General features: G+C 36.1%; 1 protein-coding gene and 1 non-coding gene across 2 annotated transcripts in view; one reads left to right on the top strand and one right to left on the bottom strand.

Annotated features, from left to right (window-relative positions):
- Positions 1–25,882, bottom strand: part of WNK3 (WNK lysine deficient protein kinase 3) — a 98,951-nt gene that overhangs the window by 28,713 nt on the left and 44,356 nt on the right. The window contains exons 7-11 of the mRNA XM_032474663.1: positions 22,897–23,116; positions 18,538–18,832; positions 17,544–17,737; positions 17,273–17,450; positions 14,298–14,386 (exon numbers count right to left, since the gene is read on the bottom strand). Coding sequence (XP_032330554.1) covers positions 14,298–14,386; positions 17,273–17,450; positions 17,544–17,737; positions 18,538–18,832; positions 22,897–23,116 — 976 coding nt within the window. The remainder of the gene's footprint in view (positions 1–14,297; positions 14,387–17,272; positions 17,451–17,543; positions 17,738–18,537; positions 18,833–22,896; positions 23,117–25,882) is intronic.
- TRNAP-GGG lies at positions 25,424–25,495 on the top strand. Its single transcript has one exon. It is a non-coding gene; the product is annotated as a tRNA-Pro (tRNA).

The raw sequence follows: 25,882 nt of genomic DNA, 5'->3' as shown, positions 1-25,882 counted from the left end.
TATAATATTCCTGCCACAAATGCATTAACCTGAATTTAATCATGTGGAAACATCAGACTAGCTCATTTTAAATGATATTCTACAAAATAACTGACCTTTACTCATCAAAGATGTCAAAGTCATGAAAGACAAGGAAAGGCTAAAAAAAACTGTTTCAGACTAGAAAAAACTACTAAAGAAGCACAACAATAAAACGCAACCAGTTACACTGGGTTAGATACTGACCCAGAATTTTTTTTCTTTTGCTATTATGAAGAGGATTCATATACTTAGAAGAAATCTTCTTTAGAAAATAATTAAAAATGAAGAAACTGAGAGGCTTCTGTAAAACCCCTTTAACATCCCACACAGTACAGCTAACTACAAAAGACCTCATTGCTATACTACAGGCATTCTTAAGATGTGAAGTGAGGCTTTATTAACTTGGAAGTCACAATATTTATACACTTTAAGGAAGCCCAAATTAGCTTCTAATGCTGATCAATCAGACTTTCATTTTTAAATATAAGGCAACAACCCCCCCCAAAAAAACACTAAACATGGGAAGAGATTTAGTAGCCACAAAAGTAATAATATATACTCTGTCCCAAAGGAATGAGCCAAGAATGTAGGAATAAGCCAATTAATGGAAAGAACTCAATAGTACATCAACAGGAAAGGAAAAATGAATGAACTAGAGCTACATGTATCAACAGGGATTAATCTTGTAACAATGTTGATCTTTTTTTTTAATTACAGAAGAATGCTGTGCTAGGATACTATTTACATGAAGTCTAAAGTTTTGTAAAAAAAAAAAACAGGTATCTAAGAAACTACAAAAGCACTGATAATTTTTTATTTCTTAAGCTGGGTGATGGTATATGAGTGTTCCTTGCAATAGAAATATTTTTGCTTTATAAATATTTTATAATTATTCTGCATTATAAATATTACTGCACTATAAATATTTTAAGTCAAAAATGCAGGTTAACTAATAAAATATTTTAGCGATATTCAATCCAGTTCAACAAGGGGTTCTTACAAATAACAATTATGTAATCCCTAAAATAAAAAAAAGCACCTGCTTTAAAAAGAAAAAAGTATATATCAATAGTCTCATCAGTTCAGGTCAGGTTTGCCATCAAATGAATTTGGCAACAAATAAAGGAAAGTCCTTTCAGTATCCAGAAATTTTTAGAATTAAGGCATTAAGGACTTACAATAAGAAGTGGAGAAAGCCACAATTATAGTAGGATGCTTCAACACATTTTTCTCAGAAAGTGAAAGAAAAACTAGCCAAAAATGTAAGGATATATTGAACTTGAATATTATAATTAAGAAGTATGGTGCAATAAAAATATAAAGAACTTGGAATGCTCCTCCCAGAATAGAAAATATAAATCTTTAGTAAATAAAGCACAAAAATGTCAAATTCCAAAGAACAGAAAGCATAGTCTGATTATAATGTCATATAGAAATTAATAATAAAAATCTATCCAATTCAACATTAATAATCATTTAAAATAAATTTTAAAGAGGAAATCAATGCAATGATTTTAAACTTCTTATTAAAAAGATAAATTAGTTAAAACACTAAAGTATTGGTAGAAGAACAGATATAGGTCAAAGGAACAAAACAGAGAGTTGAGGAGGGGAGGGTATAGCTAGTACTAGAGGTCATGTTTAGCATGTATGAGGTCCCGGGCTCAATCCCCAGTACCTCCATTAAAGGAAAAATAATTAAATAAATAAACTGAATTACCTCCCTCCTGTAAAACAAAACAAAACAAAAAAGAGAGTTGAGAAATGATCCAAGTATGTATAGTAACTTCAGATATGATAAAGACAGCATTTAGATCAGTGTGGAAATAAAACTGTTTAATAAATGTGCTGGGACTAATGTCTATCCATTTTGAAAAAATACTAGATCTCTACCTCACACAGTCCACAAAAAACCAAAATCCAAACAGAACACAGAGCTAGACAAAGACAAAATTTTCAAAAGTATCAGAAGAAAATATAGAATATTTTATGCTCATGAGCCTTCTTAAGCAAGACACAAAATCCAAAAAAAAAAAAGGACAGATTTGACCTTATAAAGAATAAAAGCTTCTGTGTGACAAAGGACACTGTAACTAATTAGGGACACACTAGGAAAAAGTCATTGTGATATACTTAACAAAGGAATAGTATCAGAATGCATCAGAAAACAAAGAGAAAAAGAGGAAGACTTCAATAGACAAATGGGCAAAGAATATGAATGGCATTTACAAAGAAGAAAAGTGAATATTCAATAAACAAATGAAGAAGTAAACCAACTATGGTATAACCATACAACTGAACATTATTCAACAATAAAAAGTAAGCAACTACTGATACATGCAACAACTGCTGTTGAATGATCTCAACTTAATCTCAAAAGGTTACATATTGTATGATTCCATTTATGTAACATTCTCAAAAATGATGGTGATGGAGATCAGTGATCATCAGGGGTTAGAGGTAGGGGAAGGGTGTGACTATAAATGCACAGCTCAAAGCAGTTTTTTGAATGATGGAACTATTCTGCATCCTGATGGTGGTGATTATTATCCTATATATGAAATAAATTCACAGAATTAAAGACACACAAAAAAGTGAGTGAATGTGAATACTGGTGAAATCCAAATAAGTTTTGTAGTTTAGTTAATAGTATCATATCATTGTTAATTTCCTGGTTTTGATGATTGCACTATGGTTATACAAGATGTTAATATTGGGGAAAGCTGAGAGAAGGGTACACAGGAACTCTCTTTATTACTTTTTATATTCATCCAACAAAAATTTATTGTTACCACTCGTAGGCTCTAGGAACACAACAATGAAAAAGCCAAATATGGTCCCTGCCCTGAAGGAACTTATGGTTCTTTTTATTTCAATTGAACTATAGTTGATTTACAATGTTGTGCTAATTTCAGGTGTACAGCAAAGTGATACACACACACACACACACACATATACACACATACATACACATACCTTTTTAGATTTCTTTTCCATATAGGTTATTTCAAGATACTGAATATAGTCCCCTGTGCTATAAAGTAGGTCTTTGTTGCTTATCTACTTTATATATAGTAGTGTGTATCTGTTAATCACAAACTCCTAATTTATCTCTGTACTATTTGACAACCTCTATGTGAGTCTAAAATCATTTCAAGATAAAAAGTTAAAAATAAACATATGAAGACATGCTCACAATCTCTAGTAATCAAGAAAATGCAAATTAAAGTAATATATTATTTTTCACTCATCAGCCTAGCAAAAATATCTGGTATTATCAAATAATGAGAGTAAGATTGTACTACTGGCTGACAAAAATTTAAATTGGTCCAGTCCCTCGGGAAAGCAATGTGGCAATATATATTAAAATTAAAAAATGTGTAGAACCTATGGTCCAGTAATTCTGCCCCAGTGTCTCCTCTAGCATGATCTATTTTGTTTATTTTACCATTAGTTAAAACAGTGGAAAAACTGGAAACAGCCAAAATGTCCATCAATAGGAGGAATAGTTAAATAAACTGTAGTGTAGTCTTACTAGTGAATACTATGGGACAATTAAATAAAATCCAGTATATCTATATGTAATAATATAGATAGATATAATATAGATAATATAGATATGTAATAATATAGATAGATAATAATATAGATATATCTACAGGACACATAATTAAGTAAAAAATTTACAAAGTGATACATACGGTAGGATCTGTTTTATGTGCTTAAAGTCAAAAAACAAACCAGAAAGTAACACTATATATGGGCTAAGGGTACATATCTATGTACATAACTACATTGAAAAAGATCTTGAACAACACATACCAAACTGATAGCAGAAGGGATAAGGACATAGGGAGGGGTGGGGTCAAATGAAACTTCTCTGCATTATTTTAAATTTTTACCAGGAATTTACATTGGCATATTACTTATATAATTAAAGTCAGTAGAAAAAAATTTTCAGAAAAATATTCGAAGTACTGTGGTAGAGAATCAAAGTGATATTCAAATATTGTGCTATGCAGGGATACGATTGCGTACAAAATGCTGAGGTTTAGTATTTCTCTCCAGGAGCTGAAAATTGAAACCATCTAAACGGATGTTTGATTAGACCACAATGTCAACTGAAAAGGAACCAATCTCAACCACCAGAAGGACTAATGCACTAGTTCTAATACACCACACTACAAGAGGTAAGAAATGCTGACCTCAGCAGTAGATAAAAATCAGAATAAGTGGTTTTCCATATTATGGGATAAAACAATCAAAACCACAACTGGCACATCTGTACTCATGATTCACTTCCTGTCTCTTATATGCCCTTATTCACTGCTACACAGGGAAATAAAATGGAGAAATAAAAACAAGTCTTAGATAGATGGAATATAATACATAAAAATATTAAATCACTATATTGTATACCTGAAATTAATGTAATATTGTAAATCAACTATACTTCAATTTAAAAAAGAGAGACAAAGTAGATGCAACCAGTTATGGATACCATGAAACGTGTCACAGTCTTATTTGTTCAAATATCACAATTTTTAAAATGAAAATAGAAAATAAAACAAAACAAAAAATGGATCTTAGGCTGCCCATCAAACACAAGTTCATTATCCATTTGGAAGTCCTGATTAGGCAAAAAGAATGATAAACATCAACAAATAATCCTCTTCCACTGAGGGCAGGCTGATAAGAGATATCTACAGCCAATCTTATTTATTAATTTATTCAACAAACTTACAACAAGCAATTATTGTAACAAACAGTGTGCTAGGTGCTAGGAATACAGAGATAAATCAGGTACAGATCTGTCACAAAGAATTTCAGTTTTACTGGGGAGAAAGACACAAAATATAAACACAGCTTGCTATCTGACCAGGCTGAAGATCCCTTTTTCCTCTAGCTTGGCAATAAAAAAACCCCAAACATCAGAAATTCATTCCATCCCGTTGTCATCAATTCCTGGGGGTTTACTGATGAGCACATAATGAGGGATGATATTTTGCAATGATAAAAAATTAGGAAAAAGAGGTTCTTCTTCTGGTAAGGGTCCCAACAGGTCAAACCCCACACTCACCCAGATACAGATACCAACAAAAAGTGCCTAACAACTGTCTGAAGGCATAAGAGAACAATCAAAAGCAGGTAGAAACTGGTAGGAAGGTAACAGAAGAAAGGAAGGATAATGCATGATTTTGCTATTTTTATGGCTTTTCACTTGAGGGTAAGCCCTATAGTCACTAAAACTCAGACAAAATCCACATTCTTACAAGACTAAAGAGACAGAGGAAGGAGTCTGGTAGTACAGAGGCTTCAAGACCCAGGAAGCTCCTGGTGCTTCACCATGCAACAGGAAAAGATCCAGGCCATGAGTCTCATGACTCTTCACACAATGGCAGAAGGTAACCCAAGGCATTATGTCCCAGCCCTCTACCCAGTGGTAGAGAGCCATGTAGACCCCACAACTCTTGACCTTCTACCCAGCAGTAGACAGTGGCCAGGTAAGTACTTCCATGCCCCAGTGGCACTGGCAGAGATCACATATTAAGGGTACCAGCATCAGGTAGCCAGAAAAGAGGTCAGGGGAAATGTTCTTTGTCCTATGGATCCTGCATCCTCCACTCACCAAATCTAACACTTGGCAGCACAGAGAAGCACCTTCCACTCCTGCAGGTAGCACCAATAGAGATACCTAGTGAGAGCTCAACCAAAGCCAGAAGACCAGGCAGACCAGAACAGCATTATAGGAGCTCAGAAAACTAAATTATCATTAGAACTACAGCCCACAAAAGTAGGATAGAACCTACATGTTAAACTTAACAGGGTAAGTCCCTGCTAAAATAGAAGATTTAAATAGGATCAAGTCTCTGAATTTTTGCTGATTTCCAGTCAAGATGGCAGAATAGTAGGACCATGAGCTCATCTCTCCTCGTGACTACAATGAAACCACAACTGACTGCTAAACAACCACTGAATAAAAGACTGGAACCTAGCAAACAAGATCTTATTCAACTGGAAACATAAAGAAGGAACCACAGTAGAATGGTAGGAGGGGTGTGCTCGTGATATAATAGGACTCTGTACCCCACAGGTGAGAGACCCACAAGCTGAAGGATAATCAAGTCGCAGAGGCTCTCCCACAGGAGTGAGAGTTCTAAGCCCCAGGTCAGGCTCCCAACCCAGGGTTCCAGCATTGGGAGGAGGAGGAGACCATAGGACATCTGGTTTGAAGGCCAGCAGGGCTTAGCCCCATGAGACTGGGGAAAACAGAGACTTCATTCTCTTGGGAACAACTCACAGAATCTCACATACACTGGGTCCAAGGGCAGAGGAACCTGGGCCAGACCTGCCTGCTGGTTGTGGAAGGTCTCCTGGGAATGTAGCAGATGGCTACAGCTCACCCAGGGGGCATAAAAGCTGGTGGAAGACGTTCCAGGAGTGTTAGTCTACATGAGTTTTCTTGGAGACTGACATTTTGATTGGATCATTAGCACCAAGACCTAGACCCACCCAACAGCCTATAGGCTTAAGGGCTGGGAAGCCTCAGCCAAATAACCTACTGGGTGGGAATGCAGCCCCACCCATCAGCAGACTTCCAAAGCCACCAATGCCTCTAGACACCTTTACTCACCAGAGGACCAAGACCAAGCTTCACCCAGCAGTGGGCAGGCACCGGCTCCTCCTGCCAGGAAACCTGCATAAGCCTCCAGTCCAGCCTCATCCATCAGGGGGCAGACACCAGAAATAAGAAAACAACAATCCCAAAGCCTGTGGAAGGAATCCACAAACACAGGCCAGACTCTACATTAGGACCAGCTAGACCCTGGCCCTTGGGTGACCAGAGAGGAGTGTACTGCTGGGACACACAGGATGTCTCCCACAGAGGGCCCCCTGTCTAAGGTTGAGAAACGTAACTCCTCTGCCTAAATATACAAATAGAAAGATAAACAATATGAGGTGGCAGAGGAGTATCTCCCAGGCTAAAGCACAAGATAAAGTCCCAGAAGAAGAAATAAGTGATGAGGAAATAGGCAATCTATCTAAGAAAGAGTTTAAAGTAATGATGGTGAAGATATTCAGAGAACTCAAGAGGAGTAGAGATGCACAGAGTGAAGTTTTTAGCAGAGCTGGAAAGTATTAAGAATACCCAAACAGAGTTGAAGAATAAAATCACTGAAATGAATAACACACTAGAAGGAACCAAGAATACACTAAATGAGGCAGAAGAACGGATCAGTGAGCTAGAAGACAAATTAGTGGAAATCACTACTTCAGAAGAGAAAACAGAAAAAAGAATGAAAAGAAATGAGGACAGTTTAAGAGAACTCTGGGACAACATGAAGCGCTCTAATATTCACATTATAGGGGTCCCAGAAAGAGAAAAGAAAGAGAAAGGGCCTGAGAAAATTTTGGGAGAGATAATAACTGAAAACTTCCCCAACTTGGGAAAGGAAACAGTCACCCAAGTCCAGGAGGCTCAGAGAGTTCCACACAGTATCACCCCAGCGAGGAACACACCAAGGCACACAGTCATCAAATTGACAACAATTAAGGATAAGGAGAAAATATTAAAATTAGCAAGAGAAAAGCAACAAATAACATACAAGGGAACTCCCATAAGGTTATCAGCTGATTTTTCAGCAGAAACTCTACAGGCCAGAAGGGAGTGGCATGATATATTTAAAGTGATGAAAGGGAAAAACTTACAACCCAAAATACTCTATCCAGCAAGGCTCTCATTCAGATTTGATAAGAGAAATCAAAAGCTTCACAGAAAAACAAAAGCTGAAAGAATTCAGCACCACCAAACCAGCTTTACAACAAATGTTAAAGGAACTTCTCTAGTCATCAAAGCACAAGAAAAGAGAACAAAAAGAAGAGAGAGAGAAAAAAAAAGACCTAGAAAAGATTGCTTTGGCAATTTGGGGTCTTTTATGGTTCCATATAAATTTTGGAATTGTTCTAGTTCTGTGAAAAATGTCATATTTTGACAGGGGTTGCACTGGATCTGTAGATTGTTTTGGGTAGTATGGCCATTTTGATAATGTTGATTCTTCCAATCCAAGAGCACAAGAAATCTTTCCATTTCTTTTTATCATCTTCCATTTCCTTCATCAATTTTTACAGTTTTCAGAGTATAGGTAACCTCCTTGGTTAAGTTTATTTCTAGGTATTATGTTGTTTTTGATGCAATGGAAATGTTTATGCCACTTACAAAAATCTGGTTTTTGAATTGAGAAGAAAAAAAACGTGAAAAAAAAAAAAGAAAAAAAAAGTGAATGAAGGCCCGCAAATGGCAAAATATCCTTCTTTCTTATGAGTGAGTTGTAGTCCATTACATATATATGCTGCATCTTCTTTATCCATTCATCTATTGATGTGCACTTAGGATGCTTCCTTATCTGGGGCAATTATAAAGAATGTTGCTGTTAATAGTGAGGTGTATGTATCTTTTTGAATTAATTCTTATTTTGTGGCTGGCTTTATTCCTTTGATAACTATGTAAGTTTAAAAAGCTAAAGCTCTAAATGTTCAGTACATATATGTAAATTTAAAAATATGTGCATTATATTGTATATATGCATTTACATGCAATATATTGTATATGTGCAAATTGTAACAATTCTACCTAATAAATTGAAAAATGAAAAAAAAGGAAAGAAAAGTCACATATCTGGGCCTACTAGTGCCACAATAAATCTGTAAGTTCTGAACACAAATAACAACAACAAAAAAAGAGTCTCCAATCATAATATCCAAAACATCCAGTGTACAATAAAAAAAAATCATTTGTCATACCAAAAACAAGAAAATCACAACTCAGATGAGAAAGGACAATGAACTCACACCAATAGCACGATGAATCAGATGGTGGAATTATCTGACAAGGACTTTACAGCCACTATCAGAAAAAGAGCCTCAGGATTATAATTTCTCTGGAAACAAATGAAAAAAAAAAAAACCAGAAAACCTCAGGAAAAAAATAGAACTTACAAAAAAGAACCATATAGAAATTATAGAATGGTAAAATACAGTAACATAAATTAAAAATTAACTAGATGGGCCACAGAGTAGACTGGAAATGACATAAAATAGAACCAGAGAACATGAGGAGAAATTAATAGTCTTCTCAGTCGAACAGCAGAGAAAAGAGACTGAAAGAAAATGAACAGGGCCTCTGAACCCAGGGAAGGATTTTTTAAAAACTGAAAATTCATATAACTGGAGCCTTGGAAGGAGTCAAGAAAGAATGTGGAGCAGAAAAAAATATTCAAGGAAATAATGGCTGAAGACTTCCCAAATCTGGCTAAAACAGATTCATAAAGCTGAGTTAACGTCAAACAGGATAAACCCAAAGAAATTCATGCTAAGATACACCATAATTAAACTTCTTAAACCTAAATTTTGACAGCAACTAGGAAGTAAAAACATTACTGATAGGAGAATGCCAATTTGATTGATAGCCAATTTCTCATCTGAAAACACGGAGGCCAAAAAGAAGTGGCATAACATTTTTCAAGTGCTGAAAGAAAAGAATTGTTAACCCATGAATTCTAGATTCAGCAAAATATATATTTGGAAATGAAGGAGAAAAAAAGATATACTCAGACAAAAGGAAACTAGGAGAACTTATCACTATCAGATCCATCCTTAAAGAATGACTAAAGGAAGCTCTCCAGAGAGAAAGGAAATAAGAGAAAAAGTCAGAATTTCAGAAAGGAAAAGAAAACAATGCAATGGGTAAAAATAAGGGTATATGTAGTAGACTATTCTCCTTATGAGTTTCTTAAATCATATTTAATGTAAGGCAAAATTTATAACAGTATCTATTGTAGTACGTAACTACGTAGAGGAAATACTTGAAACAATTATATTTTAAAAGTGGAAAGGGTAAAACGGACCTAAATGGAAGTAAGGTTTCAATACTCAACTTGAAGTAGTAAAATGTCCATATTAGTAGTGAGTGATAAGTTACAGAGAAAAAGAGAGAGGGAGAGAGAGAGAAAGAGTGCAACCACTAAGTAAACTACAGCCCAATATACTCAAAACAGTATAAATAAAACGAAAAAGGAATCCTAAAATATTTGCAAGTAACCCACAGGAAGGCAAGAAAAGAAAAACAGAGGAAAGAAAAACATAGGGAAAAAACAAATAATAAAATGGCAGACTTAAGTCCTAAGATATCGATAATTATTTTCAATGTAAGTTGTCTAAATATATCAGTTAAAAGGGAGACACTGGCAGAGTGGATAAAAAGCCAACTATATGTTTTCTGCAAGAAACTCACTTCAAACACAAGATAAGTAGGAGACATTGGCAGAGTGGATAAAAAGCCAACTATATGTTTTCTGTAAGAAACTCACTTCAAACACAAGATAAGTAGGTTGAAAATAGAAGGATGGCAAAAGACCATCCTTTATGCTAACATTAATCAAAAGAAAGTAGGAGTGGGTATGTAATATCAGAAAATGTAGACTTCAGAGAAAAGAAAATTACTAGGGATGAAGAAGGACATAACATAATAACAAAAAGATCAATCCACCAAGAAGACATAGCCAGCCTAAGTGTGGATACATCAACCAAGAGACTTTCAAAAGAAATGGGAAAAAATGACAGAGCTAAAAGGAGAAATATATAAATCCACAATTATAGTTAGGAACTTCAATACCCTACTCTCAGCAATTGATAGAACCTCTAGACAGAAAATTAGCAGATATAGAAGAACTGAACTACAGACTAATATCTCCCATGAACTTAAGATTCAAAAGTCCTCAATAAAATATTAGTAAATTGAATCAAACAGTATATACAAAGAATTCTACATTATGACCAAATGGGTTTATTCCAAGGATGCAAGGCTGTTTCAACATTCGAAATCAATGTAATCCACTATACCAATAGGTGAAAAAAGTCACACAATCATATTAATTAACATCGAAAAGGTATTTTTTTCAGTGAGTCAGGAATAGTGGGGCACTACCTCAACTTGATAAAGAACATGCATGAAAAATGCTAAAAGACTTAATGTTTTTCCCTAAGACTGGGAACAAAATAAGGATGTTCATTCTCACTGCTCTTATTCAATATAGTACTCGAAATTCTAGTTAGCACAATAAAAGGAAAATAAGAACTAAACAGCACACAGATTAGAAAGGAAGAGATTAAACTGTCTCTGTTTTGGAAAATATATGATTATCTACATTTAAAAAGTCCCAAAGATTCTACCCCCGAAAAACCTCTTAGAACTAATAAGTGCAGCAAGGTCATAGGATACAAGAGATATACAAATACATTCACACAAACATACTCACAAATCAAATGCATTTCTATGTACTAACAATGAACATATGGAAACGAAAATAAAAAAACAATACCATTTACAATCCCTCCAAAGAAAATTAAATACTTAGAGATAACTTAACAAAAGATGTTCAGGATATGTATGCTGAAAATTACAAATGTTAATAAAAGCAATCAAAGAAGATCTAAATAAATGGAGAGATATACTGTGTTCATGTACTGGGAAACTCAATATAGTAAAGATGTCAATTCTCCCCACATTTATCTATAGTATTAATGCAATTCCTATCAAAATCCCAGCAAGATTTGTTGTAGACATAGACAAACATATTCTAAAATTTATATGGAAAGGTACAATTCCTAGAATACCTACTGTAATCTCCAAAGGCAGTGGGAGGAATCACCTTAGTCAGTGTTAAGGCTTTCTATATAGCTACAGTAATCAAGACCAAATGTAATTAACAGAGGAACAGACATACATGAATTAAACAGAATAGAGAATGCAGAGAGAGACTCACACAAATATGTCCAATTGATTTTTCACAAAGGTGTAAAAAGCAATTCAATGGAAGAATAATCTTTTCAACAAATGGTACTAGAGCAATTGAACATTTAGAGGGGAAGGAAGCAAGGAGGGAAGGGAGGGAGGGAGGGAGGGAGGCACAGAGGGAAGCATAACACCTGAAGGGAATAAATTGTTGCACTGTTCTTATATTTTATATAATATACTATTAAATACAATATAAAACCTATGTAGAAACTCAAGAATTAAAGAATGTAAATTAAAATCCCTAGAGCAATCACACACACACACACACACACACACACACACACACACACACAAACCCAAAACTGGAAAAGTACACAAGAAACTCTGGGGGCTTGGGAAAATGTTTGGTATCTTGATTGTGGCATATAACTGTCAATTCATTGAATTGTGCACTATAAATACATGCAGTTTATTGTACATAAATTATACCTGAATGAAGTTGTTTAAAAGTGGAAAGATCCATAGCTAACATCATACTTAATGGTGAAAGACTGAAAGCTTTCCCACTAAGATCAGGAACAACATAAGGATGTCTCTCCTTACCACTTCTATTCAACATGGCACTGGAAATTCTAGCAAGAGCAATTAGGAAGAAAAAGAAATAAAAGGCATTTAAGTTGGAAAAGGAAAGATGAAAAGATCTTACATACAGAAAATCCTGATGAATGACAAAGCCACCAAAAAAAAAACCTATTAGAGTTAATAAACAAATTTAGCAAAGTTACAGAATAGCAGAACAGAACTCAAAAATCAGTTGTATTTCTATACATCAGCAATGAACAATCCAAAAAGAAGATTAAGAAAATAATTCCATTTACAATTATATAAAAAAGAATAACTTAGGAATAAACTGAAGGAGGTATGAGACTTGTACACTGAAAACTACAACATGTCACCAAAAGAAATTAAAGGACATCTGAAATGTGCACTCCAGATTCCCTCATCTCCTTCAAGTGTGTGCTCAATTGTCAACCTTCTCAGTGAGGCCTATCCTGATCACCATCTTATTTAATATTGCAGCCCACTTTCCTCCTTACCCTGCTCCACATTGCCCCCAAACTCATTGTACTGTATTATATAATTTATTTTCATCATGGTTATTGGCAGTCTCCTCAATTAGGCAACAAAACTCAATGACAGAAGGGATTTTTGTCCTTTATTCACTGATATATCCCGTGCAGACACTCAAATACTTTTTGTTAGCATCATGTGGTCTAACCTCTTCACTTTACAGATGTGGAAACCCCAAAGAGACTTGAATCAAAGCCACCTAGCGAGTAAGGAAAAAAGCCAGGAATAAGTATTGTGACTCCCAGTCCAGTGCCATTTCTACTACAGCTCACTATCTCCCTGACCCTCAAACATCACAGAAAATTCTCAATTATCCACATTTTCCCCCCAGGATTTACCTTTGGAATTCCTTGGCTTTGCAAATGCTCCTGTGTCTGTAACACAGAAATGCTCTGAAAGACAGTAGAAGCCTGTACTGGAATACTAAGTGTTGATAGATGAATAGAAGAAGATGGCTGATTTGTAAGGGCTATCCCAAAGCTTTGATAGAGGGTCTGGGGTTATAATTGCGTTTCTGATGACCCAGAAACAAGTTAAACTAGAAGATGACTGACTGCCACTGTGGCTAGACAGCAAACTGCTGCTGAATGTTGGCTGGTGCTGTGCTGTTTTTCTGCAGGGGAAAGTTTGACTGCTGTCTAACGTCTGAAGCACGTGAGGCTGCTCTAAAGGCTGTATTACATATTGTTGTTCCATTGCCACTGGTTGTAACTATTCTCACAAAGGAGGTATAATCTGGACCATGTCTATACTGGCCTTTGGAATACCTGGTAATGGCTGAATGTGGTTAGGTGCCTGTGAATGAGGCACCTGCTATTGGAAAGTAGCATGTTGGCTATACAAAGATTGATGTTGATTTATGGGACCTTCCTGGGTAGACAACTGATGGCTTTTCTGTGTTTGCCTATGAGATGAATGAGTCATCTGCTGATGCTGAATGAAAGCTAAGTGAGAAACCTGGCTTGATGTTAGATGTGATTGGGAAAGCTGTGCAGAGAAGTGTGGGGGCTGGATCTGGGTCTTTGAGGAGGCCTGCTGAATAAAGGACATTTGTTCAAGGTGTTGAAGCTGTCCTTCCACAGCCCTCCAAGATGTAATGCTAACTGACTGGGCTTTTAGCTGCTAGTGCCCCAAACTGACATCTGCTTGGGATGGAACTGCTGAATTCTACACATTAAATAAAGGCTCAATAAAATGTGTTTGTGTATCTAAGGTTGATGTTAAATATTTGTTCCCACATTGAAGAATTAGTATCTTGGGGTTGTGTTAAATAGGCTTGTTGCTCAGAAGTCTGTGCTACATAAGATGGTACTGAGTGTAAGTCCTGATCTACAGAGTTTGTAGCATGTACTTGCTTGCTATCAGGAGGTTTCATTGTGTATATCTGCTGGGTTACGAAGGTTGCCTGTTCAGTTGTCTGGATGGTGTGAGAAGCCTGTCCTGAATAAGGGGCATGCTCAAGAGGCAGTGCCTGGTAAGCAGGCTGTTCTATAGGTAAACTGCTTGGATCATATGTGCTGGCTGGTCTGGAAAAGGTGACTGAACCAGAGGTTGCACTGTACATGCAGGCTGCCCTTGGGCTGCAGTCAAATAAGAGGGCTGTACCACAGGTGGGACTGGATAAGTCTGTGTAGAATAGGTCGGCTGTGATCCTGGTGGTTGTACAGTGTAGAGGATGCTCTGTGGCTGGCAGTGAATGAAAAGGCTGTGCTGGAGCCAGCATTGCGTAAGTTGACTGTGAAGGGTAAGAAGCTTATTCCTGGGGAAGTATCACAAAGGGCAGCTGCTCAGAAGCCTTCAGTGGGAGGGATGGCAGTTCTGCAGGTGTTCCTGAATAAGTATGTTGAACAGAATAAGATGGCCATTCCAGGGGCTGCCTCACACTTTCAATACTACCTTTTGGCTGCTGCTGACTTCCATGAGTTTCAGACTCTCACAGAGTACAACCCTGCTGAACATTTTTCTGTGGTGATGCCATAACCTTAGGTTGTAAAATTAATGACTGCTGCTGAATAGAGGCTTGGAAACAAGGCTTCTTCAAATGCACAGTCTGGCTTTGTGGCACTGAAGAACCCGGAATTAGACTCCAGATGTACCACTGAGTATGGCTGGGATACTGAATGTATCTTTCGCAAAGGCTGATGGGCCCCTGAATGCCACTCAATGGGATTAAAAGGGAGCTGAGCTGTACCAGCAGGATTCTGTGCACTGCTCACATATTGGGCAAAAGAATGATTCAACAAAGCTTGCAGGTGATTAACTGGTAAGAAGCTAGAAGTCTAATTGGCATTTGGTAATTTGGTTAATGCCTGTTTCCCATTTCTAGGGTCAGGCTCAAGGTGAAGACCAACTGTTGAATGCTGGGAAGTCATTTATGAAGCAGACAATGTCTGCAGAGAAACTGAAGAAAAGACTGGTTGTGGATTTCCAGTAACTAACAAGTCTAAAGTCATAGGTTTAGCTGAAGTTTTCAATCTGCTCCGAAGGTCAGCTGAAGTTCTTGGTGCTGGTGCAAGGAAAATTCACATTATAAATGCATATATCATGCCCATTTTAATGGGCCTGTCCCAGACAGAATGATAGTTAAAATAATGCTATATTCTAAAAATTTCAGGAAGTTATCAAAAAGGTACTGGGTATAGCATTAGTCCTATAAAAATCCTAGTACCATGAATAAACGCTAATTGAATGCACCAAGGGGCTGAAACCAGTGCCAGCAATATTCCGCTCATGGCTTCTCACTTATTGCACTTGCCACATAACTCATTCAAACCCTGGCAGAAATTCAGAGTAACTGAATCTGACACTTTCACACACAAAACAGTGCAAGTTCCAAGAGAAAGCTCAAAGGGTTTTAATATCATCGCTAAAGGGAACATAGAGGCTCTCTCAAGAGGAGAGGAGAGAGTTGGCTAAATATATATAGGCTGGCTACAATAATTCCTAGAACTTGAACCACCATGTTCAATAAAAAGACTCCTCCTGGTCAAAGAGTTTGCTTATGTGGCTTCTGTGTATTAGGTGAAAAGGGCAGGCTACAAAATAGTATGTATGTGATATACATATGTATGTATAAGCAAACTTATGTATGTATATATAGAAAAAAAAGACAAATCTAGAGGCTCTACCCCCATATGTAAACAATAAGTTATTTCTAGTTGGAGGGATAGCAGGTGATTTTCAATGTCTTCTCTATAACTTTATGGGCTTTAACACTTCCATAAATTTTTTGAGTTTTTTTTTTAATTTTGGAAACGCATTTCAAAATACACATACCTGTATACTTATGTGGTTGAACCTAAGTTAATTTAAGCATCCATTCAACACATTTTGCATTATAGTCTTAAAAAGAGATAAATGAAATCACAGCATGAGCTCAATAATGAACACATACCATATCACTTACAAACACTAGCCAAACACCATACACTGTCAACAATATTAGATTAAATATACCCCCAGCAGATTTTAAATGCAACCCCCATTTGCCAAGTATGTCTATACTTTCCTCTACAAGACTGTGAGCTCCTTGAGGGAAAGGACCATATTTTATCTTAATTTGTATCCCCAGAGATGGTAGTCATTAAAAGTTTGTTCAACTATGACTGACTATATAGCAATTTCTTAAAAGAAACAGATGCACCAGCTGCTAATTAAATCATATACAGAGAGTGCCTAGGAGTTCAGACCATCTCAATCTCAAAGAGAAAATATACACACAGGAGGTTACGGGGTTGAGGAAAGAAAATGAGGTGATGGCAAATAAAACCCCAGTCATGTATCCAGAGTCCATAACCTAGGAAACCAGGATATAGTCTTGATATATGAACTCTCACAAAGACTGTCTATTCACTACCAGAAATTAATAACATTGACTTTGAGAGTCTAAATGACAAAAGCACTTATTTCTCCTATAGAAATAAACATGAATCAAAAAAGTCAAGAATTTAGATGAAAGTGCTAAAAATTATAAAGGTATATGAAATACTATTTCTGATTAACTATAAAAGATATCTCCCCACATTCAAACCAGGCTGGAAAAGTCTAATACAAAGAACAAATCATCATTACCAAGAAAAAGGGATCTGAGTCCTAAATAATTTTTTTTTATCCATATACAAAATTCTCAGTTTCTTTTCCAATTATATAAGCAGTGTCTCAAGATTCTAGTTACACAATGTTAGGCACATCCTCAGAAAGAATGTCTTAAGTGAAAGGCAATATAAATAACTTTAGCTTTCAGTGACTTTTATATAAACTATGATGAATATATAAAAGAGAACTTCTGCCTGTCAGAAACTCCAGGCAGTATTAAATATGTTTAACTGAATAGAGTTTCTAAAATGTATCTTACCTTTACCTGTGAGACCTTCTGGACAGTTAATGGTGAAACTTGGGGTTGTGAGACAACTGGAGGTCCAACAGCATGTACAGGCAAAACAGTGGACTGACCTTGAACTAAAGGCAAAGTTTGGGGCTGAGTCAGCTTTGGCTGCTTCTGCAACTGTCAAATAAGAAAAAAAAGATTAAATATAAAATCTCCCATTATCAGTAAATAAACTGATTATATGTTTTAAAATATAACAGTTCACCTCACCCCTGAAATCTGCTGGTAATGTCCTACTAGTTGCTGGGATGGATAAATTTTCCCTGGAACATTTATTTCAGCCTGTGGGATGTTAGAAACCATTTGAGAGCCCATTATCTGGTCTGAGGAATAGGCTATACTGGGCTGACTTGAAGTATCTGAGTGTATTACTGATCCAGCTCCTGCCTCAGACAAATTGTCACCTACAACAAAGAAAACAAGCAACAGGTAGAAGGGAAAACTCAAAACACAAGGTCCAAATGGCTAGGAAATTGTAAGTGTTTACTTTTTTGTTTTTTACTCTGACAACCTGAAACTGCTTCAAATAAAATATGTACACTACAGAATCAGTCAAAAACCATCATGTAAACTCTCCATGCTGAAAATGTAGCGTAACTAAAATTTTCTTAGTAAAGCAAATCTAAAAACAAAGAATCACATAAAAGTCAACTTCATTTGCTGGCCATTTCATATATATTCCTAACTAATCTATATTTGCCATTAGTATTTCAGTAAAATCTAAGTGTCATGTTCTCATTCTCCTAGAACCTGGCTAGAAAATAATATTGCCTTTATAGAACAATTGGTTATTACTATGAAAATACTGTGTGTCCTTCCAGAGAAGAGAATGTATTACAGCAGAAAGATTATAGAAACTGTTAGTTTTATACTTGAGTCTAAAATACAAAGGGTCTTAAAGTTTAGAAAACTCCTTTTTGAGGAATAAATTCTATCTTTAGTTCCACATCTTCTTTATTAAAGGATTTATGTCAGGCCCTTAAAAATAGCAAAAAGATTATAACCCTTATTCAACTAATACCTTGGTCAAGTCACTTAACAGAACAGTTTTTTAATTTTAAAATAAGGAAACTAGTTTGCTTGTCCATTTCGGGGAAGGACTGATGAAATGACAGATAACAAAATGCTTTGAAACATACAAAAGTATTATTTAAAGATAAAGGCATACAGTTACACGTTTCCTTGTATAAATTATAACTGTTACCTATAACAGAGGAGCAGTGCTGCTGTGGTTTTCTTTGTAGAAGCTGTTGTCGAACATGTTGATCAACTTCAGTTTCTTCACATTCAGTGCCAGTGTGCTGAGCAGGAGGAGGGGGCAAAGTTGTATTCTGGGGCTGAGGGAGTACATTCCCCACAGACTTGCACTGGGAATCCCTGCGTTCTTCCAAACAGCCAGCTGGCTTCTTCTCCCTTGTCTTCTTTATCAGAGTCACCCGATCTCTAATGGACTTAGCAACAGCCTTGGAATCACTTTCATGGAAGAATCCTGACTTGACCTACAAACAAAATATAAGAAGCAAACCGTATCTTTAACATTTAAGATTTTAACTTTTTTTTTTACTAGCAGTTATTTTCTGCCCCCAAACCCCAAATGCTATTAAATAACAGTTAATTTGTTTCTATGTTCTTAATCAGACATGCATAAATGTCAGACCCTTTAATCAGCATAAGAAAAACAATACTATTACTAAACACTATTGAAATAATTCTGGCTTTAAACAAAAACAAATAGCTTGATTTTCAGTACATGCAATCTTATTATATAGTCTCACTATTTATTAATCATGAGAAGGTAATTTATGATTACCATTACGTTTTGTGAAAGATTAAAAAGGTTTCCTCATTCAGCAACATTAAGTGCCTACAATGTGCCCAGCACTGGGCTCCAAAGACATGTAAGTGCCTAAGCTGGTCCTCTGTCCTATATAAACACACAATTTGGTAGTGAGAGATGGATACAAACTTAACTACAAATGAAATAAGAGGTAGAAATGAGCTGCTGCAAAAGCACTAAAGGAGCACAAGCCTCTTTTGTGGAAGTAGAGAAAGTGTCACAGAGGAAGGTAAAGCCTGACCTGGATTAGAACAAAACAAGGAACTTGCAGGCTATTAAGGGAGAGGTAGATGAGGAAGTATGTTCACAGTGAAGTGCTATATCTTACTAGGAATTAGAAGAGTGAGAGAAGAGAAGTTAAGGGCTTGTTGTCTGAAAGGAACAAGGCTGAGTAGCAGAGATGATGACTTGAGGAGGTGCCAGGACGTAATCATTCTCAGTCCTACAATCTGCTTTTTAAAGCATGTCTTGGGGGTCTGAAGACTCAGGGAAATTTCATCGTACATGAAAAATGATTAAAATATGAGATGGAGTCTATATATTGAATTTCACTCCCTCCAGAAGCTCAAAGAAAAAAAAAACCTCAGAGTAAATGGATTTTTTAAGTCATAAACTCCCAAGGATCGAAAAAATAAAGGCAACAGCAACAACAAATAACATTTTGGACATTTTGAGATATGGAAAACAAATAGATAATAACTGACCTAGCAGACCTGAAAAAGGTGAACCAGGGAAAGCTGAGAATCATTCCCATTTATTCTGAAGAACACTCATAACACACAGGAACTGGCAGCACCACGTACTTCTAGAACGAGGTAAAGTCAAAAGAGATGACTAAAATAGGGAAGACTAAGTGAAAGGGTTTTGAGAAGCAGTTAGATGTTAGGTCTCTGTGCTCCACCTTGCATTCCATATCTTTGGGTGATTGCTCTTCCCCTACTCAAGAAGTCTGGAATTTTGTTCTCTGGAGAGGGTAAAAGAGAACATTTCTAGACTAGGGAACACCAGCCACAGTTTAGGGTATGGCTACCATGTGGAAAACAAGATTAAATGACCATATGCATGCTGAATGCCATATGCAGAAACTCCCAACTCTCTTTCCCACGTAGCTACCAAAATATCATTAACCACATCCTCCAGGTAGGACACTGAAGGATGCTTCTCTGGAGAATCTAACCAATCTAAGAAGAAAGACCCACAAATATTTATGTCAGAGATTTCCCAATTATTGGCCTACCCAGATCCCCTACAGTAAAAGTTAACAAGTCTGAGATAAGCTTCCATCCAGTCAACTTTGTTAGTTCCTGTAGTAGGCAAAATCATGGCCCCTCCAAGACACCATAGTCCTCAAACCTGTGAATATGAGATATCATTCCCATTATTGAGTTATACACAACTGACATTAAGATAGATTCTGGGTGGGCCTTTTACCAGCTAGTGATACTAGAAGGATTCAACATGCCATTGCTGACTCTGAAGATGGAGTGGGGGCATGTGAAAGGACTGAAAAACAGCCTCAAGGAGACCCCCAGCTAACAGCCAGCAAGGAAGACTTTGGTCTTATAATCACATGGAACTGAATTCTGCCAACAACCTGGTTGAGCCCGAAAGAAGATTCTGTCCCAGAGTCTCCAGATAAGAGTCCAGGCTGCCAAACCTTGATTTTAGCCTGTCAGACTCTAAGCAGAGAATCCAGCAAAGTCTACCAGGACTTCTCACCTACAGAACTGAAATTATTTTAAGCCACTGAATCTGTAGTAACTTTCTATACAGCAACAGAAAACTAATACAGTCTCTCACTATTTATTAATCATGAGAAGCTGGCCAAACATAAACATAAATATGAGAAAAGCCTCCAACAAGAAAATGGAGCACAAAACCAACAAAGAAAAAGACAGCAACTTGGAGAAAAGAGACTATGCAGGAAGAGAAAAAATGTCAAAAACACTCTTCACTAAAATTACCAAGAGATGCAATAATATTACATCCACAAAACAAAAAACAAGATGCTTCCTCTAAAAAAGGAACAGACTGAAAAACAAAAAGGAACTCTTCAAATTGAAAACAAGATAGTAGAAATGAAAAACTCAATGGAAGCATAAAAGATATAGCTGACAATATCTTCCAGAAAGGAGAATAAAAAGACAAAAGGATGGAAAATAGAAAAGATAAGAACATTGGAGAAATAGTCTAAGAGGCCCAAAATCCAAATAACAGCAGTTCCAGAAAGAGAAAACAAAGGGAAAGAACTCATCAATAAAACACTTCAAGAAATTTCCCAGAAACTAAATGCTATGAGTCCACGGAGTATCCAGCACAGTAGATGAAAACAGACACAAATCAAGACACCCTGGGAAATTTCAGAATACTGAGAAGATATTACAAGCTTCCAGAGAGAAAAAAATGGATCATGTGCAAAAGATCCAGAAAACAGAACATCTCTGTATTTCACATCATCACTGATAGCTAGAAAAGCATGGAGCAATGACTCCAAAATTTTTTAACTGCCAACCTAAAATAACTGAGCCAGCCAAATAATCAATTAATATGAAGATAGAATAAAGACTTTTTTGAATAAAGACTTTTTTTAATACATGCAAATCTCAAAGAATTTACCTCCTATATAGCCTTTCTTAATTAAGAAGCTAGCAGAGGAGGTATGCCACTAAAACAAAAGGATAAACCAAGAAAGAGAAAGACATGGGATTTAGGAAACATGAAATCCAATACAGGAGAGAGGCAGAGAAGTCTAGAAAGATAGTAAAGAGAAATATTAGTATGATAGTTGTGTACCAGATGTCCAAGACAATCATTCTAGATTAGAATTGTGTGACTAGAAAGAAACATGTTAAAGGCTATCACTCCAAGATCCCCACTGTCAATATGCCATACTTCTTTTTAACCTGAGGACAGAATGCCCAGGTAAGCCTGGCTCAGAGTATCTGTATTTGGCTAATCCGACCACATGCTGCCGAGTCTCCTGCACACCCTCCCTCCCAAGCACTGCAGCAGCCTGGATCGGGTGTGGACACTCATTCCACCCCACAGAGGTTATTTGCTGTCTCCTACTCTTGGGGAGGGGTCATGAGGAGATGAGAAGTAGAGAAGTCAGAGAGGCCCACTCCCTGTCAAACCATATTGTTACCAGGCAACTAATTTTTCTGGTCCACACAACAGCCCGCTGGTGCCCTGACTGTGGTGAGCCATGTGTTTTTCTGGACTTACGCATGACCTCACCCGCTGACTCCCCTAGAAGCGGCTCTCATACAATCTTAGGGAAGCTGGAGCCAGACTAGGACTGAGAGACTCTATTCAGCTTATTCCCTCCTGGGCATCTTCACCTAATAGTAACTTCAGTAACCAGTGAGGTGTTGCTGCCACTCAGGTTTTCAAAGCAAAACAACATATGTTGTTTAGGTAAACTATAATGAAAAGCAAAGGAATGAGTAACACGAAAGTCAGAGTAGATATTACCTGTGGTAATGAGGGAGGGGAATGCAAGTGGGAGGGGCACACAGGTAGCTTCTGAGGTACCGGTAGGGATCTATTTCTTAACAAAAGTCATGTTTTATTTAATATACTCTGTTGTAGATATGTATTTCACAACAAAATAACAATTTAAATTAAAAAAAGGAGAAAATGAGAAGAAAGCAAGCAATGACAAGGAGAAAGGAATCAACCCTGATACTATAAGGGGAGAAGAGGATACTGGTAGAATTCACTTACCATTTCATACGCTACTTCCTCAGATGTATCTGTTTCTAAATTGAAACTGAATTCAATAGCTTCATTGTCTTTGTGCTTTCCTTTTAATTTTTTAGGGTCTTCAACCCAGAGTCTTAAAGCCAGGGATGAATTTGAGCAATCATCTTCCTCTGCTAACTCCACCCTTAGTCCTGTATCCTCAGCAAAAAATGCGTGGTTTAGTAGGTCCCTGATAGACAACCTAATAAACAAACAAATCTGTTATCAATTCCTCCAATCATAAACAAGTTACTTAATTCGTGAAACATGTGTCCAAGTAGCAACCTTATGTTAATTTTCTATTAATTAAACCATTAATCTGCCTTATTATAAAAGCCAAATCTTATATCCAATTTATTATTACCAAGGATGCAAAGAAATCCCAACTAACATGCATTTGTAGTGACCCTAATTAAGGATTATTAACAGTAACATCTCTAGATACCTAAAAGTATGCTTAGAGAGAATTAGAGAAGCACTCCAATACACATTAGGTGGATTGAGTATCTTCCCTAAGCCACTGGCTTAAGTTACTAAAACTCAAACAACAGATTGTCAGCAAAGGAAACTAAAAACTCTTCCAGATACATAAACTCTAAAGTAAATTAGGAATTCAAACTCTCTTACAAATGTTATAAATAGAAGTCATTAATTCTATTAACAATAATCTAGTCAGCGTACTTCCCGCTTTACAGAGTGCCACAGGTGAAACTAATTTAGTTCAGCAAAGTCTGCAGATTTTCTTGAAATGATTTAAGTCCAGTGTTCTAGGCCAAAGTACACATACAATGAATATAACTCTAGCCTAATATTAGGAATTAACCATCTCTGAAGAGAAAAAAAGGACAAGGTTTCAAAAGATTCTTTTACAAGCTGGGACAGTTAATTTCCTTTTTTTGGCTAACTTCTAAAATACATATATAATATCCAATCTATCTATATTACAGGCCAGGGAGAGCAAAAATTGATGTATTCCATAATAGCTATGAAGAAAGTGCCTCCTATAGTATTTAAAACAGATAAGCATATTGACAGCATGGTATCCTATAAATTGAGGATTTTCAATCTACATTTTGAGTGATCAAGAGACAATCACTTAACTAAGACAGTTTTATAAAAAGAATAAGAAGCTCAGACTAGTTTTAAGGCTAAGGTGAGATGTGTTTAAGAAGGCACAACCAAGTTAATCCCTCTGCTTCTCAATGAAAATTTTGCATAAGTATTTTTATTATGGAATAATCACTGTAATAGCAGCAGACAATACCATTCATTAAATACTTATTATCCTGTTAGATACTTTATATGCATTCATTATCTTTTTAATCATCAAAATAATACCTGTTTTAAGGAACAGCTAAGTAACTTGCTCAAGATCATACTGGCTGAATTCAGATTTGAATTTTATTCTAATGCGGAAGCCTGTGCTCTTTCCAAAACCCTAATGAGCCATGAATCCTTTGGAATATTCCAGTGTTCTTTGGTAACAGATCATAATTAAAATGCTGTACAACAACAACCAGAAACCAAACTAAAATGACTACTTCCACAGTTTAAGACTACTTCCAATAGTTTTAGCATAGCTTAAAAAAAAAAAGCATGCCTAAACTCCTACAACTCAAAAACAAAAACATCAAAATAAACAATTCAATTTTTTAAAAAGGCAAAGGACTTGAATAGACATTTCTCCAAAGATATATAAATGGCCAAAATGAAAAGATACTCAACAATTAATAGTCATTAGGGAAGTACAAACCAAAACCACAATGAGATACCACTTCACATCCATTAGTGTGGTTATTATCAAAAAGGAAAATAACAAGTGTTGGTGAGGATATTGAGAAATCAGAATCATCACACATTGCTGGAGGGAATGCAAAATGATGCAGCCACTATGGAAAAAAATGTAGTGGTTCTTCAAAAAATTAAGCATAGTATTACCATATGATTCAGTAATTCCACTCCTAGTTATATACAAAAAAAGAATAGAAAGCAGGGATTCAAGAAGATGCTTGTTCACCAAGGTTTATGCAGCATTATTCACAATAAACAAAAGGTAGAAATAACCCAAGTGACCATCAACACATGAACGGATAAACAAAATGTGGTGTGCATACACACACACACACAATAGAATAGTATTCAGCCTTAAAAAAGAACAAAATTCTGATACATGCTATAACATGGATCAACCTTGAAAACACTATGCTACATGAAATAAGCCAGATACAAAAGGACAAATATTGTATGATTCCACTTATACAAGGTACCTACATAGAGGTACAGACAGAAAGCAGAAGAGAGGTTACCAGGAGTTGAAGAGAAAGGAAATGGGGAGTTACTGTTTAATGAGCACAGAGTTTTTGTTTGGGATGATGAGAAAGTTCTGGAAATAGCAGTGATGGTTGTACAACAATGTGAATGTGCTTAATGCCACTGAATGTACATCTAAAAATGACTAAAATGGTAACCCTTAGGTTATATATATTTTATCATAAGTTAAAAATAGGGGGAGGATGTGGCTCAATGGTAGAGTGTGTGCTTGGGATGCACGAGGTCCTGGGTTCAATCCCCAGTACCTTCTTTAAAAATAAAAAAGAAAGAAAGAAAGAAAGAAAGAAACCTAATTACCTCTCCCCAACAAAAAAAACAATAAAAAAATTTTAAAAATATGTATGTATCTAAATAGCCGGTTAGTACAAACACTAATGTTGTATAATAAAGCTATAATTAAACAGGATTTATTTAGTGGTTTTTTTTATATTCTCAGACATGCAACATAAACTTAGATAATTAGTAAAAATGGGGGACAATCAGTGAAATGCTGGTGGAAATAATTTCTATAAAGATTCTATCACCTTTATTAATCATAATCAATAAATAGGTAAAAATAAAAACACTACCTACCAGTTTAAATCAGCAGCTATCTAAAGCTCAAATCAAAGAGAAATATAAGCTAAAACTAAAAGGA

This window comes from Camelus ferus, chromosome X (assembly GCF_009834535.1).
Source record: "Camelus ferus isolate YT-003-E chromosome X, BCGSAC_Cfer_1.0, whole genome shotgun sequence".
Classification (NCBI taxonomy): Eukaryota; Metazoa; Chordata; class Mammalia; order Artiodactyla; family Camelidae; genus Camelus; species Camelus ferus.
This window is presented reverse-complemented; position numbering and strand designations above follow the sequence as displayed.